The sequence below is a fragment of the Carettochelys insculpta genome, chromosome 1 (assembly GCF_033958435.1).
Source record: "Carettochelys insculpta isolate YL-2023 chromosome 1, ASM3395843v1, whole genome shotgun sequence".
Taxonomy (NCBI): domain Eukaryota; kingdom Metazoa; phylum Chordata; order Testudines; family Carettochelyidae; genus Carettochelys; species Carettochelys insculpta.
In genome coordinates this window covers 357,236,088-357,251,067 of record NC_134137.1, presented here as the reverse complement: position 1 = coordinate 357,251,067, position 14,980 = coordinate 357,236,088, and the positions used below count along the sequence as shown (strand labels likewise).

Genomic DNA, 14,980 nt, shown 5'->3' with positions numbered 1-14,980 from the left:
AATGTGTGAGGTAATTGAAGTCTCTGTTCATGCCATGTGTTAATGTGTCAAATTTGAATATGAATTCCAACTCACAAATTTCTCAGTTTAATCTGTTTTTAAATTCTTTTTGCTCCAGGACTCACATTCTCAGGTCTTTAACAGAATGGCCCACTCCACAAGCCAGTCAGTGAACACTTCAATAGAGTGGGCCATTCTGTTACAGACCTGAGAACTTGTGTCCTGGAGCAAAAAGAATTTAAAAATAGATTAACGTATGAAATTGTGAGTTTGAATTCATATTCAAATTGAACACATTACCACGTGGTATGAATAGAGACATCAATTACCTCAATGATTACAAGGACTGCTTCCCTCGATTGATGCTCATAATTATCTCAGGCAGGACAATTAACATCCCCCCTGCTCCTATCCCCCTCCTCCTGTCCTATGTATTTATTTGTCAGTTTTTACTGCAATTTTTTGTTGGTCCTCTGTACTTATAAGTGTCGGTTTGTATTGGAAATGAGATTGATCTGATGAAGTGGGTCTGTCCCACGAAAGCTCATCACCAGATAAATCATTCTGATAACCTTCATAGACTTTGAAAAACCTTTTGGCAGCATTAATAGAGACACTTTGTGGAAACTGCTGCAATGCCATTGCATCCCATCCAAAATTATTTACCTGATCCATTCAACGTATGAACCCTCGATACACCATGTTGTTCACAATGGTGTCTTGACTGAATCCTTCAGAATTATTTCAGGAGTGCAACAAGGGTGCCTATTGTCACCTTTTCTGTTCTTCATCAGAATGAGCTAAATTATGCGCAGGACAACAGATGGCCATCAATGAGGTATTCAATGGATAGTTTTCAAATGGCTAGAAGACATTGATTTTGCTGACAGTGTTGCCCGCCTTTCACACCAACATAAAAGCACGGAAGAAAAAGTTGCAACATTAGACAAAACTGCCTTAATGACTGGACTAAGCATTAATAAGGGAAAGACCAAGACATTGAGGATCAACCAGTCCACCAACAACACCATCACACTGGGAGGAGATGACCTGGACAATGTGGTACAGTTTACTTCCTTAAGGAGTACTATTGGCAATGACGGAGGAACAAACCAAGATATCAGTGCCATGATAGGGAAAGCAACAGCTGCATTCCAAACTCTTCATCCCATATGGAGTTCACAAATAATATCTGTGAAGATGAAACTGCAGATCTTTAACACAAATGTGAAGAGTGTGCTCTTGTATGGATGTGAGACCTGGCATACTAAAAAAGTCTTCAACTCACAAAGTACAGTCATTGATAAACAAATGCCTGAGGTGTACCCTTTGCATCAAATGGCAGGACTGTCACAAATGAGAAGCTGTGGAACAGATCAAGACAAGAACTGCTTGATGTTTAAATCAAGAGAAGAAAGTGGGGATGGCTAGGCCACACTCTCAGAAAACCATCATCCAGCATACTCTGTTAAGCTCTCAAATGGAACCCTCAAGGAAAGACAAAGAGGAAGACCTCAGACAATATGGAGAAAATCTACTGAGACTGAAGGACAACAATTAGGGTGCTCCTATAGTCATTTAGAAGATTTGTCCTGAGACAGAGTGAAGTGGAAAAGACTTGTAGATAACCCTATGCTCCACCCAGAGTACAAGGTTTCAAGTCAAGTTAGACCCATGTGAACTGGTCAACATTTTTAACAGGAGTTTTGTATACAAGTAATCAGAAACTGTGCTGAAAATGTATTTCTCATGAGGTGTTATCTTCGCAGTATACCCAGCATGTATATCCACCAGGTTGTATGTAAACCACTGCAGAAAATATAGTTTGATATGAAAATATTTCATGCTTGTGTATCATGTCGTTATTGCAGTCACTGTATGCTGTTTTCTTCCTGAATTGAATTCATACATAGGCTTTTTGAACAGACTGTGGATGTTGGTAAAGGATTCTGCTAGCCCTAATCTGCATAAGAACATAAGAACAAAGAAATTACCATTGCCAGATGATGGCTGTGGTTCATCTAGTCCAATAATGTTTCTCTGTCAATGGCTAACCTGAGATGATTCAGAGGAAGGTGCAAGATAACAAGGAGTGAGATAATTTTTCCCTCCATCAGATTAGTTCTTCAACTCCTTAATTGTTAGAGCTTGGCTTAAACCAAGAAGCATGATGTTTCCTGTATCTTCCAAAATTATTTATATTATAAGCCTGGTTGAATGTTCATGAGTAGTAGAAAAGGTGACATAGTGTAACAGATAAGGAAATGTATTTGAGACCTTATTAAAAATTAATAAAATGAGATTATATACCTACTAACCTATCAGGTGAACATAGAACTTAGTTACAAGCATGAGATGACAAAATACAGAATGTGTTTGCCAGGATGAATAGCTAATTACTCTATTTTTAGTCCCTCCAAACTCCCCTATTTTAGAGCATACAGCATTGTGAATTTGGCTTGGCTTACCTCTGAAACAATCAATTATTTTTTACTGGAAATGAACATTTAACTTCACAATGTTTTGCACAGACTTTGAAAAGGAACTGTGAAACTAACACAGTGTTATACAGTATCAATACTTTCCTGTAATTCAAAAGTTGTTCTTAAGAATTTAACTCTTGTCCTGCTGATTTGATTTGCAGACAACTACTACGGCACTCCAAAGCCTCCAGCAGAACCAGCTCCATTATTGTTAAATGTGACAGACCAGATCCTTCCAGGTGCCACACCTAGTGCTGAAGGCAAACGTAAGAGGAATAAATCAGTGAGCAATATGGAGAAAACAGGCATTGAACCACCGGAAGAAGAAGAGGAAGAAAGACCTGTGGTCAATGGAAATGGCATGGCAGTAACCCCAGGTTAGCGCAATTTTCTGCTTCTGAATTTTATTTCAATTATTTACAGTTGTTTCCTTCTGAAGTTAGATAGATGCTGACTTTGGGGAGGGCTTGTTTATCATGTACTCAAGAACACAAGACTGATCAATAGAATTCCCTAGTAACTAGGTTCCAGTGTAACCTAGAACAAATTACCTGAAGTGCGTGACTCAGTTTTCATTTCTGCAAAATGATTAGCAAGTTATTTATTGTAAAACGCTTTGGACTTTTTGAATGATATATTACGTGAAAGTCTTATTAGTGAATTAATGCAACAGAAATTTTATGAGATTGAGACAGTATTTATGTAGCTGACTTGGTAGTCCTCTCACTTGAGAGTCAGACAACTATGGGGAAAACTCTTGAACCCCCCAGAAAAAGCAAATGTGAAAAACCAATATCTGTAAATATTGCAACCTCTATAATTAGATGAAATGATACGAACAGTAGGCAGGTAGTACTAAAAGGTACCTACCCTCACATCAGGGGTCAGCAACCCCCAGCACAGGTGCCAAGAGTGTCACGCAAGACAATTTTCATCAGCACACAAGGCAGGAGCTTAGCCCTGTCCCTCTTCCCCCATTCAGCCAGCAGCCTGCTCAAAGCCATGACACCTGTGGAGTAACAAAAAAAGGCTAATGCTAATAACTCCCACCTAAACAGGAAAGCTCTGTATCTTGCTTTATTTATTACTCAAGCTGTTGTAAGTAGGACTATTAGGCTATGTCTAGATTGCAGTAGTTTGTCCACAGAAGTTTTTGTTGGAAGATATATCCAAGCAAGCAAATCTGCTCTGTCGACAGAGAGTAGCCAGACTGCCTGTCCACTTTCTTGACAAAATGGCCAAACTGAAGCACAGCAGACAGGGTGGCCCAGTGTCCTGGAAGCCCTGTCTGTTGACAGAGGGCCCCCTAGAATGTCCGAACCAGCTTTCTGTTGACAGATCTCTTTTGACGGAGGCATTATGCCTCGTGTGGAGTGGAAGAAGACTGTCAACAAAAGTGCTCCATTCTGTCAATTCACTGTCAACAGAACACCTTGGGAATCTGGAAGCTTCCTGGGCATATCTAAATGGAGCTGTATTGCTGGCAGCTTCATGCTAATGAGCAGTCTCGCAACTGCAAATGGCTGCTCATTAACATAATCACAGGGCTAATTAGCATAGCCACACAAGATGTTGTTGTCAGCAGAGGGTGCTGCCAGCAGTAAACAAGCCATGTGGATGTGCCTCTGCCAGCTAAACCCTGATCTGTTGCCAGTCTCTAGGGTTAGCCAACCGAGGCACATCCACATGGCTTGTTTAGTGCTGGCAGCACCCTCCGCCAAGAGCAAGATCTTGCACCGCTATGTTAATTAGCTCCTTGATTGTGGTAATGAGCAGCCATGTGCAATTGCGAGACTGCCCATTAGTATGGAGCTGCTGGCAGTACAGTTCTGTTTAGACATACCCCCCAAGTTTTGTTTTGTCGACAAAATCCTGTAGTGTAGACAAAGCCTTAGTGACTTAAAAAGTGTCACTGGCACTCAGACCATGCATAGAGGTCAAAAGGGTCAAATTGCAGTACTCCGACTCAGAAGGGTAGCTGACCCTTGCCTTTCACCCTATGGGTGTCACTGCTCCGGATGACAGTGAACTCAAGGTATCTGCTGGTGTCCTGCGTAGGAAAATAATATTTTATCCTGAAACACAATTTGAGACATAACTAATTATTTTTTACTTCAAGTAAGAAACTGAAGAGTTCAAAAGTTTGTATTTTGTAACCCTCAAAACCACTGAGTGAGCAGTAATATATGCAGGCTTAAATATATGTATTTTTCTCCTTTGGCCTTTCTGGGTCTAGAAGCACAAAGAAAATCCTGCATAATAAAACCCTTTAATCCTATGGAAATTATAAATTTAGAACAAAATTATTGAAGGAGAACTCATGCAAATAGAAAGATAAGATTACAAGATTTCTAAATGTACAGGTTCTTATAAAACAAGAAATATATTATGTAGTCTCTAAGTGCTGTGAAACTGATTTTCACATTTCATTATATGCAGGCTTTTTTTCTCATATTTGGTTGGAAAGCACATCAGATTGAATAACTTCCTCAGTTATGGGTAGTTCTGGTTGCTTGCTTTTTTTGGTGGGTATTGTTAGGTCAAGGAGATTAAAAAAATAAGGCTGCAGGGGACCCCCCCCAACAAAGTTGATCCTCTGGCACATTTCTGTGACAGCTGGTATCTATCACCTGGTGGTGTGTTGCTTTTCACCTTATGAAATGATTGAGAGGACTCAATGTATGTAAACTGAACAAGTAAAAGTTTATATGGGGAAAAATTGCAAAATAGGGAAATGCAAGGGGTAATTTTGGGGAAGAAGGGGCTTCCGGAAGGAGGGTTTCCTTCCGGAATACCCTGTGGGCCGTGCGTCTCCATGTGTACTTCAGAGTCCGGAAGAATCTTCTTCCGGACTCTGAACCACGTGTCGGTATGTGAACGAGGTGCGGAAAATTTGTATCCGCACCTTATTAGCATCTTCTGGTTAGCTCATTAGCATGCCGCTTAGTGTGCCTAAGACTCAGGCTATGTCTACAAAGCAGTGTTATTCCTGAATAAGATTTTCTGGAAGAGTTATCCCAGAATAGTTTATTCTGAAATAAAGCAGCTACACACCAAGGCCGTTTCTACACAGGCCACTGCCTTTGGAAGTGGCATGCTAATACACGGAGTGAAAGATGCTAATGAGGCGTGGATGCAAATTCCCCATGCCTCATTAGCATAATGTCATGTGATTTGGAGTCCAGAAGACCATTCTTCCGGACTCCAAAACGCCATGTAGAAGCGAGGGAAGAATTTTTGGGAAGAAGGGGCCTCCGGCAGAAGGACTTCCTTCTGGAAGCCACACCCCCCCGCCAGGATCGTGCTTCTATACGGCATTTTGGAGTCCAGAAGAACGGTCTTCTGGACTCCAAATCACGGGATGTTATGCTAATGAGGTGCCGGGAAATTGCATCCACGCCTCATTAGCATATTTCACTCCATGTATTAGCATGCCACTTCCAAAGGAAGTCGCCTGTGTAGAAACAGCCCAAATGTGTTTCAGAATAGTGGGTCTACACACAATAGTGCCTATTTCAAAACGGAGCCATTGGACATACTAAGGCTTATTTCAAAATAGGCTCTACTCCCTGGCCATGTCTACACAGCCCTTTAGAACAGTGCTGCTGCTGGCAGCACTACGCTAATGATAGTTCAATAAATTGCAGAATCCCACGTGGCTGTGTAGGACTGCTATTTATTTTGAAAGTATTTAGAAATAGTGGTTGCTTTGTGTAGATGCTCACATAGTTATTTCAAAATAGGAGGTGCTATTTCAAAATAACTGTGCTGTGTAAACACACCCTCAGTGAACAAAACCAAGAAGGAGTGAAAGGACATTTAGTAATGGAAACCTAATTATTTACTTGGATAAAGTAGATCTTTCACCCTCCTAGCATTTTTTTTTTACTTTTAGGGGCCAAGCTCTTTGGGGCAGGAGTTTGAATCGCATGTATCTTGGCAAGGCCCTAATCCTGAATGGGACCCTTACACTCTACAATATTAATATTGTTGTTATTATTCACCATACTAGTTTAAAAATTTAATTTAGGTGGTCTAAAGTATTTGTGGATAGCACTCATAAACCATGCATTTATGCATACTGTTGGGAAAAACAGGCTCCTATCAACAAAAGTAAAATCAATCTCCAGAACAACCACATTGTGATTCAGTATTTTACTAGCCATCATGTCTGGCTCCACTCTTTTCTCCAAAGTTGTTTTTACAACTTTTCAAACCAAATGAAACATGCTTTTACATTGCTAGGGAGCATACAAAAAGGGAAAGAGCCATCTAAATGGTAATACCACTGAAAATGATCTGGGATTATAATGGATCACAAACTGAATGCGAGCCTTCAATGTGATGTGGCTGCAAAAAAGATTAATATGATTCTCGGGTGTATTAAGAGGACATCATATGTAAGACACAGAAGGTGACTGTCCCACTGTATGTGGCAGTAGTTCGATCCCAACTGGAGTAATATGGAGAGCAGTTCTGGACACTAAAACTCAGCAAGGATAGGAACAAATTAGAAAGAGACCAGGGGAGAGCTACAAAAATGGGCAAAAGGTTTAGGAAACCTGACTTATGAGGAAAGGTGAAAAAAAACTGGACATATTTAGTCTTGAGAAAAGAAGAGTGAGATGTAACCTCAGGTCTGTCAAGGACCATTATACAGAGGATAGTGATCAACTGTGCTCCATGTCCACTAAATGCAGGACAACAAATAATGTGCCTAATCTGCAGCAAGTGGGACTGAGGTTCAATATGAGAAAAAAAACTTTTTTGCTATAAGCCACGGGGTCTTACTGCTGTATAGCAGGGGTGAGCAATAAGTGGCACGCAGGCTACACACAGCATGCCAGGGTTAACCCTGGTGTGTTGCGAGTTATTTTGTTTACCTGGGCACCAGCAAATACACCCTCTTGCAGCTCCCATTGACCACAGTTCACCATTCCTGTTCAACAGCAGCTGCAGGAAGTGGTGCCCTGACACATGCTGCCTCCCACAGCTTCCACTGAATGAAAATGGCGTACTACAGCTATGTGCCCTCAGGTTAAAAAAAATGTCTGGCAGCCTTCCAACAGCTGGCCCTAATGAACTGTGTTGGGTCACTTATTGCCCACCCCTATGCAGGACTGATTTAAAAAAAGATCGCTGACTCATAAAAGGAGACACCAATGCTGCATAAAAAGAACTGTAACTAGTTTTTTTTTCTGAAGAGCTGTAAAAAGCTTTAAAATTAATATTTTATACTATTTCCTTTAGTTTATTCGACATCTGTTTTGCTTGGGGCAACTTAGTTGCTTCTTTTCTTCCAAACGTACAAGGTTTCGTACTTTCTGGAGATTGATTTTACTTTTGACGGTAGGAGTCTGTTTTTCCCAACAGTATGCATAAATGCATGGTTGTGAAGATGTGAACAAGATATGCATGAATTATCTGCAGCATTAAATTTAAAACCCAAACCGGCATGCTCTTTTCACATGGTTAGGTGGAAGCTTCCAAGTGTTAGATTACAAGTAAAAAGACAACACCACAATTTGAACTGCCAGCAGCAACTTTGGGTTAAGGACCAAGCTCTGCAATAGTCAAATACAATACTTTAGGGGTAATTTTCAGACATAAGAAAATGTATCACTAACCTAGCAATTCACATTTCCAGAGGACAATTCATCTGATTTAGTAACTTGCCAATTGTTAAGATTTATTTGGGTTTATTACTATATAGATGAAACAAAATTATCCAACTTAGTTCTATTTACAGTGGTTTAAAATATATATTCTAATACCAGCTGTCTCAGTGCTCCTCCTTTCCTCTGAATGTGCTGTGTTTAACTTATGCAATAAAGGGTTGAGGTAATAAGAGTCCATTGCCTCCACAGCTACTTTTCAAGGCATTCACTCTTGATGTACTACACTAAATTGTTTTTGAATGTATTTTGAAAACTGGAGCATATAATCTTTTCCATCGGGAAGATAGTGTCTCTGGTAGGCTGTTGCACCTGATAACAAGTGAATTGATTATTTTCTTTGGTGACAATTTCAGCAGCTCATTTTAGATCAAGAATGTTACCTGAAGGCAGATACTTATAAAATATCTTGTGTTGTATTTTGCTTACCTGTTGGAGAGTTGCTGTAACACTTTGGTTCTTATTCAACTTAAACATTTTTTCACCAAAATCACTATTTTTAAGTCAAATGTTACATTACTTATATATTTATAGGAAGAGAACAAGGCTGCTGATGTGGGGCTGCGAGGGGAAGCTGCCCTGGGCCTAGTGATATAAAAGGGCTTGGGGCTCCTGGTCAGCATTACCTCAACAGCAACAGCCAGAGCCCTGAGCCCTTGGAATCACTGTCGGTGCCTGTGGCGGGATGTGCCCTACAGCCCAGTGGCGCTGAAGGGCTGACTGGAGAAGATTAGCTTCCCGTCCTGCCCATGTGGCATGAGGCTACATCCCTTCCACCCGGGCAGGAGCCAGCCATCCCCATGGCCTGGTGAAGTCTCTTATCAGCCCTGGAGGAGAATCGGGAAACACATGTAACTTACCAGAAACTTTTGAAACATACATGCACACAACAAGATAGGCAATATTAATAGGGGGAGGGATAGCTCAGTGGCTAGAGCATTGGCCTCATAAACCTGACCTTGTGAGCTCAGTCCTTGAGTGAGCCTTCAGGTCTCTGGGACCAGGTTAGATTTTTTTTAAAAAAATGTGTAAGGGATGGTGATACGTCCTTCTGTGAGTGCAGGAGACTGGACTCAATGTCCTCTTAAGGTCCTTTCCAGTTCTGAGATTTGGAAATACAGTGTTGCACTCTGAACAAAGGGTGAGTGAAATGTCCAGTCTGTAATGTAAAGTGTGGGTGATTCTCCTCTGAAATGGATTTTGTTAAAATGTCATCACCTTTATTGCTCATTTTCAGAGTTGTAAAGATGAGTTTCCTAATATAGCCCCAAACTAATGTATTCATAAATCAGGCCCCAATAAATTTTGAGATCAGCTTAGAAATTATGAATTTTTTAAATGCCTCCTGATTTTATTAGGCAGACCTCCAGCTTATAGAAATGGTCATAATACTAATGAATGGAATATACATTAGTTTACAGCCAGTGAGGGTCTACACTCTTTACTCTTTAGGGTTCATATACTCAAACATTTGTCTGCAATGACAAGGTGTGGGAAACATTTTTGTTTATTTGTTTAATGGCATTTGAGACAGTCACCTAGTCGTATGACTCCAGAAGTTGGGCTTCAAGAAAAGATTCATGTGGCCAGGGTGCTCAAATTGGGGAGTGCACTCCCTCAGGGGGGCATGAAATTTCAAAAAGAGGGGGGTGCTGAGCAATCAGTCTCCCTCCCACCATGGCCTCCTCTGGCTCCCCAGGCCTCCCCTATCTCCTGCCCTGCCTGCCTGTCCAGCCCTGCAGCTTCCTTGCTGGCACAGTCACAGGCAAGCAAAGCTGGCTATCCGTGTGTGAGCAGCTGCAGCTGTTGCTCCATGTGCACCCTGAGCTAACTGCATGCAGTGGCGCCGTGCCTCCCAGGGAAGCCAGGCAGAGGGCACCAGAGGCTGCTGCTGAGCAGCCCATGACCCACACGGGAGGCAGTGAGAGAGGAGAGCAAGCCAGATGTTAGTGAGCTGCACTACTCTGCTCCTGCCTTGTCCTGCCCAACCCTCACTGCTGGTCTCCCCAGCCCAGGGAGAGAGCCTTGAACTTTGCAGCCAGCATTACCTAGGCTTGTCTGGATTCCCTGCGTTGAGATGCCAGGGGTGCAGGTGTGAGCACTGGGCATGGTGTGTGTGTGTCTGTGTGGGAAGGGTGTGTAGCCATCCCAAGCCATGCCACCCCACCCCAAACTGCCCTGCACACGCTGTCCCACAGCCCCGAGTGCAGCTTTTCCAGATCTTATCCATTGCCTTCAAACTCACTCTTCGCTTTCACTATTCTAGTCGCTATTTCCTTCTTACGGTCTACATCATACGTTATGTTACTCCCCAGATATGTGAAATTCTCTGCATTTTCTAGTTCAGTACCATTGCCACTGATCTGCCTTCCTATTTCCTTAGGTCCAAATACTATTGTTTTTGTTTTATTGATGTTCATAATCAGTCCGTACCTCTTCCCTTTATTGTTTAACTCCTGCACTGTTTTCGCCAGCTTCTCTTCATCTTCCTCAATGATAACTATATCGTCTGCGAACCTCAAGTTGTTAACTCTTTTCTCGTGCACAGATACCCCTTCTACCTCTTCCTTGATCTTGTCCATCGCTCTCTCCAGATGTGAGATGAAGATACCTGGGGATATTGGATCTCCTTGTCTCATACCTCTACTTGTTTTAAACCAACTTCCCAACTCCCCGCATGTTCTCACCGCTGCCTCCTCATTGTCATTGATATCCTTCAACAACCATATCAGTCTGATATCCACTCCGTATGACTCCAACACCACCCAAGTCACTTTCTGATCCATACTGTCAAAGACTTTTGAAAATTGATGAAGTAAGTGGATACATTCTTGTTTTTTCGTCAAGCTTTTTCCGCTATCAGTCTTAGTGCCAATATCTGTTGTATGGTACTTCTGTCTTTTCTGAACCCCGCTTGCTCATCTGCTATATGTTCTTCTATCTGCAATCTTAATCTCTCAGTCAGTATCATCATCAGCACCTTGCCTAGATAACTCGTTAGAGCAATCGTTCTGTAGTTCTTGCACTCCAGTGTGCTTCCTTTCTTGGGTATTGTCACTAGCACAGATTTTTCAATTCCTTAGGTGTCTTCCCTTCTCTCCATGGTATATTACATAGTCGGTGTATTTCCTGAATCATGTTTTCTCCTCCATATTGTGACAAAGTCCCTTGTCAACCCCTGTGGGTCCCTGCGCTTCCTGGCAGTTTTCTCTGTTGTGCCTCAGAGACTCACGGAGACCCCTCATCTGCCCAGGCCTTTCCAGAGGCAGGCGTCTCTGCTTAGCGAGCCATCCTTATCACAGGCAAGTCCCAAGTGGGGCACAATAAAGCCAGTCCCCTTGCAGGCCCGCATCTGTTCCAGTGGAATAGCCCTCAGGGAAGGGTGGGGGGAGTCCAGACCCGCCCTCTACCATGGACTCTGGCCCAGGGTCCCTACAAGGTCAAGTGGCTGCTGGCAGAGCCTTCTCCCCTGCCCCACCATAGCAACCTACTCCTGGGCCACTTCACCCACCACTTCCCTGTGTTACCTCTTGCTCTTGCTCTTGCACACACCTTCCAAAACCTGCCCCCCTGCAACCAGCTAGGGGGAACCTTTTATAGGGAGTGCAGGGCCTCAGCTAGCCAATGACTGCTGATTAGACTCAGCTGTGGTTAATGGTTAATGAGGCCCCCAGCTGTCTGCCTTAGTTGGGAAACAGGAAAGCATTCCCCCACCAGCCAGTTTACCTGCCTTCCTGCAGAATTCTGTAGCCCCCAGGCAGTGGTCTGTCACAATATTTGATCATCTCTCCCGTGATCTTATCATTTCTGGGGCGCTTGTTGTTCGTTAGTCATTTCACTGCTTTTTCTACTTCCTCCTTCAAAATATCGGTCTTGCTCTTGGTGCTCGGTGGAGATATCTCTTTCAGTTCTTCAATCAGTCTCTCTGAGACACTCAGGTCCAACTGTGCTTTGTATAGGCCAGTGCAATATCTCGTTCATCGCTGCATAATCCTCTCTGTTCATGAGTGCTTCTTTGTTCTCATCTTTGATAGCCATCTGCTTTGGTTGCCATTTCCTATTAATATTCCTAACAGTCTGATACACCTCCCTGCTCTTAAATTCTCCATAATACCTCTCTGTATCTTCACAATGCTCCTCTAACCATTTCTCCTTATCCTTTCTGGCTGCTTTCCTTACCTCATTTCATTTCTCCCTGTATTGCTGTTCTGCCATCTCAGAGACATCTCTTCTGATCTTCAATGCTCTCTTCTCTTGACCCAACTTCAGTGTGTCCTGGGTAATCCACTTCTTATTGACCTATTCTTCTTCTGGAACAGTCTGGTCAATTGCCTCTTCTATAGTGATGGCTATCCCTGCGACTGTCTTATCTATTTTTCTGTGGCAGTATTCTTAATCTTCTCTTTGATCGCTGCTCTGCGTGCATTCCCTGTTTCTTCCTCACATAGCCTTGTCACGTCTCTTCTTTTCTTCAACTGTGTCTTACATTTTCTTCTGAGTTTTATTTTGATGTTTGCAATCACTAGACTGTGGTCTGAGTCTATATCTGCTCCTTGGAAAGTTTAGCACTGCTGTGCTGATGTTATCCATCTTCTTATCAAAATCATATCTATCATGTTCTTGGACTACCCATCATTCGATCGCCACGTCCACTTTCTACAGTCCTTTTGTTGGAATCTCGTGTTGCAGATCACCATCTCATGCTCTGTAGCAAACTCCAGTAGTTTCTCACCTCGTTCCTTTCTCTCTCCATATCCAAACCTTCCCATGACTCTCTCCCAACCTTCGTTATCTGTTCCAACCTTTGCATTCCAATCTCCTCCAATGATCAACACATCTTTCGCCGGTATCTCCTCCACCGTCTTTGTCAAGTCTTTATAGAATAACCCAATCTATTCCTCCATAGTGTCCGATGTGGGTGCCTACACCTGAATGCCTGAGATGTCGAACAGTTTTGCTTCGAATCTCGCTACCATCATTCTTGCACTCACCGGTTTGTATCCTAATAATGCTCTTCTAGTTGTTTTGCTAAGAAGGAATCCAACTCCTGCTTCATGCTTCATTTTGATTCCTGGCCAAATGACTTTGCAACTGCATCTCTCTCCTGATCTGATCCAACGCATCTCTGCCAATCCAAGTATATCGCATCGGTATCTCTCTGTCTCCTTCCGAAGCAGCTCTAATTTTCCAGTTGCCCACAGAGTTCGGACATTCCATTTTCCAATGCATAGCATATGTGTTAGTTGTAATTTTCTTTCAGTAGCCAACTTATCAATCCAACCCTGATCGCTCGATTGGTATCACAGACGTTGTTTATTTGGGTGATATCCGTGATGGCATCTTTATCATTTAGCTGTACTGGCATCAGATTTCATTTGTATTGTTTTTTGACGGTCAGCGCATCGACACACATCTGACCAACTCTCCTCCTTCACCCAGGGTTGGGACTGGCATGGAGCTCATAGAAGCTTCATGGCAGAGTTTATGCCAGACTGGGGAGGTTAATGGCCCCCATCTCTGTTCCCTGGAAAACGATGTTGGTCCTCCAGCTGTGGCTCCCTGCCACTGTCTCCCTAGCCCTTCTGCTGTGGCTTTTCACTACGGGCAGCTACCCATCTCCCCAGCCCCGGTCCTGCATGGCTGCCAGTGGACACCTGAGCTCTGCTCCTGGGCCTCTCACATGGGGCTGCCGGGCTCTTGGTTGCTTTCCTGGCCTGGCTCTCTGGTCCAGGAGCATCCCTGTACTGTGGATAGTAGAATATGACAACACGGGTACCTCTTCCTAAAGGATCCTTCTACTCAGAAGAGTGACTGTTTACAAATAACATCCTGTCACTCAGAAAATCTGTTTTCTGTATATTCAGAATTATACCAGTTTACTTTATTGACTAATACAAACTCTTGTTACTTTTTAATTCTCTTACCTGTGTAACATCATCTTAACAATGAAAGGGATCTTTTTTTCTTTCCTTTCTGTTTCACACTTTATCAGTAAAATTGCTAATTAATTTCAAAAGGCTGCACATTGCCTTGAGATTATTTCTGTTGGAGAAATGAGTAGAGAAATTAAGGGCGAAAGGTAAGGACTGTGGAGTAATTGAGGCTGTTGTTGACCTTCAAAACTTTAGTATTGGTGATTATATGTGTTGCAGGTAGATTATAGCTAGATTTTCAGATCAGAGGTTTGGCAGTTCAGAGACAAGTTACAACTCTGATAGCAGTGTTTTGGAATTCCGTACAGAAATTTTCTGGATTCTGATCTCGCACATCCTAAGTTGGCAGGGGCTGCTAGTGCTATGGACCAACAATTCCTGCAGATGTTTAAAAAAAACAACTAATGGGTTTCAAATACAAACCTCATCTCACCTTACAACCCTAAAAAACAGTGGGAGTGACATAAAGACTTCTGGGTGGAAGTATGAAAATATGGATAAAGTGGAAAATTCCTCAACACTCTAAGAGCAATAGAGAAGAACCTTTGAGAAAACTGTTGAGCCTAAATCTAAAATCCACAGTAATAGCACTACTTGCTTTCCTTAATTCATAATCATTACCTTCCTAAAATATAATAGAACGTAATGCAACAGATGTGCAGCATTAATTTTCATGGTACCTCAAAGTGCTTTACAAAGTATGAGTTAGCTATTGGAAGTACAAGGATTGTAGGCAAATGGAGGTGACATTAGACTTTCAGAAGTAACTTCCACACCTCCTTGGGCATTGTGCCATGCTCTTAAGCTTGCAAGGACCAAATGATATTATATACAGTCAAACCTCTGGCACTCTCTAGTCCAGCAACAACATAGTCTGGCATGATTTTAG

At 42.5% G+C, this 14,980-nt stretch overlaps 1 protein-coding gene across 8 annotated transcripts in view; it reads left to right on the top strand.

The window, feature by feature from the left end:
- MAGI2 (membrane associated guanylate kinase, WW and PDZ domain containing 2) overlaps nt 1–14,980 on the top strand; it is a 1,201,350-nt gene that overhangs the window by 777,770 nt on the left and 408,600 nt on the right. For all 8 annotated transcript variants that reach the window (XM_075017288.1, XM_075017279.1, XM_075017302.1 and 5 more), the window contains exon 4: nt 2,645–2,860. In XM_075017288.1, coding sequence (XP_074873389.1) covers nt 2,645–2,860 — 216 coding nt within the window. The remainder of the gene's footprint in view (nt 1–2,644; nt 2,861–14,980) is intronic.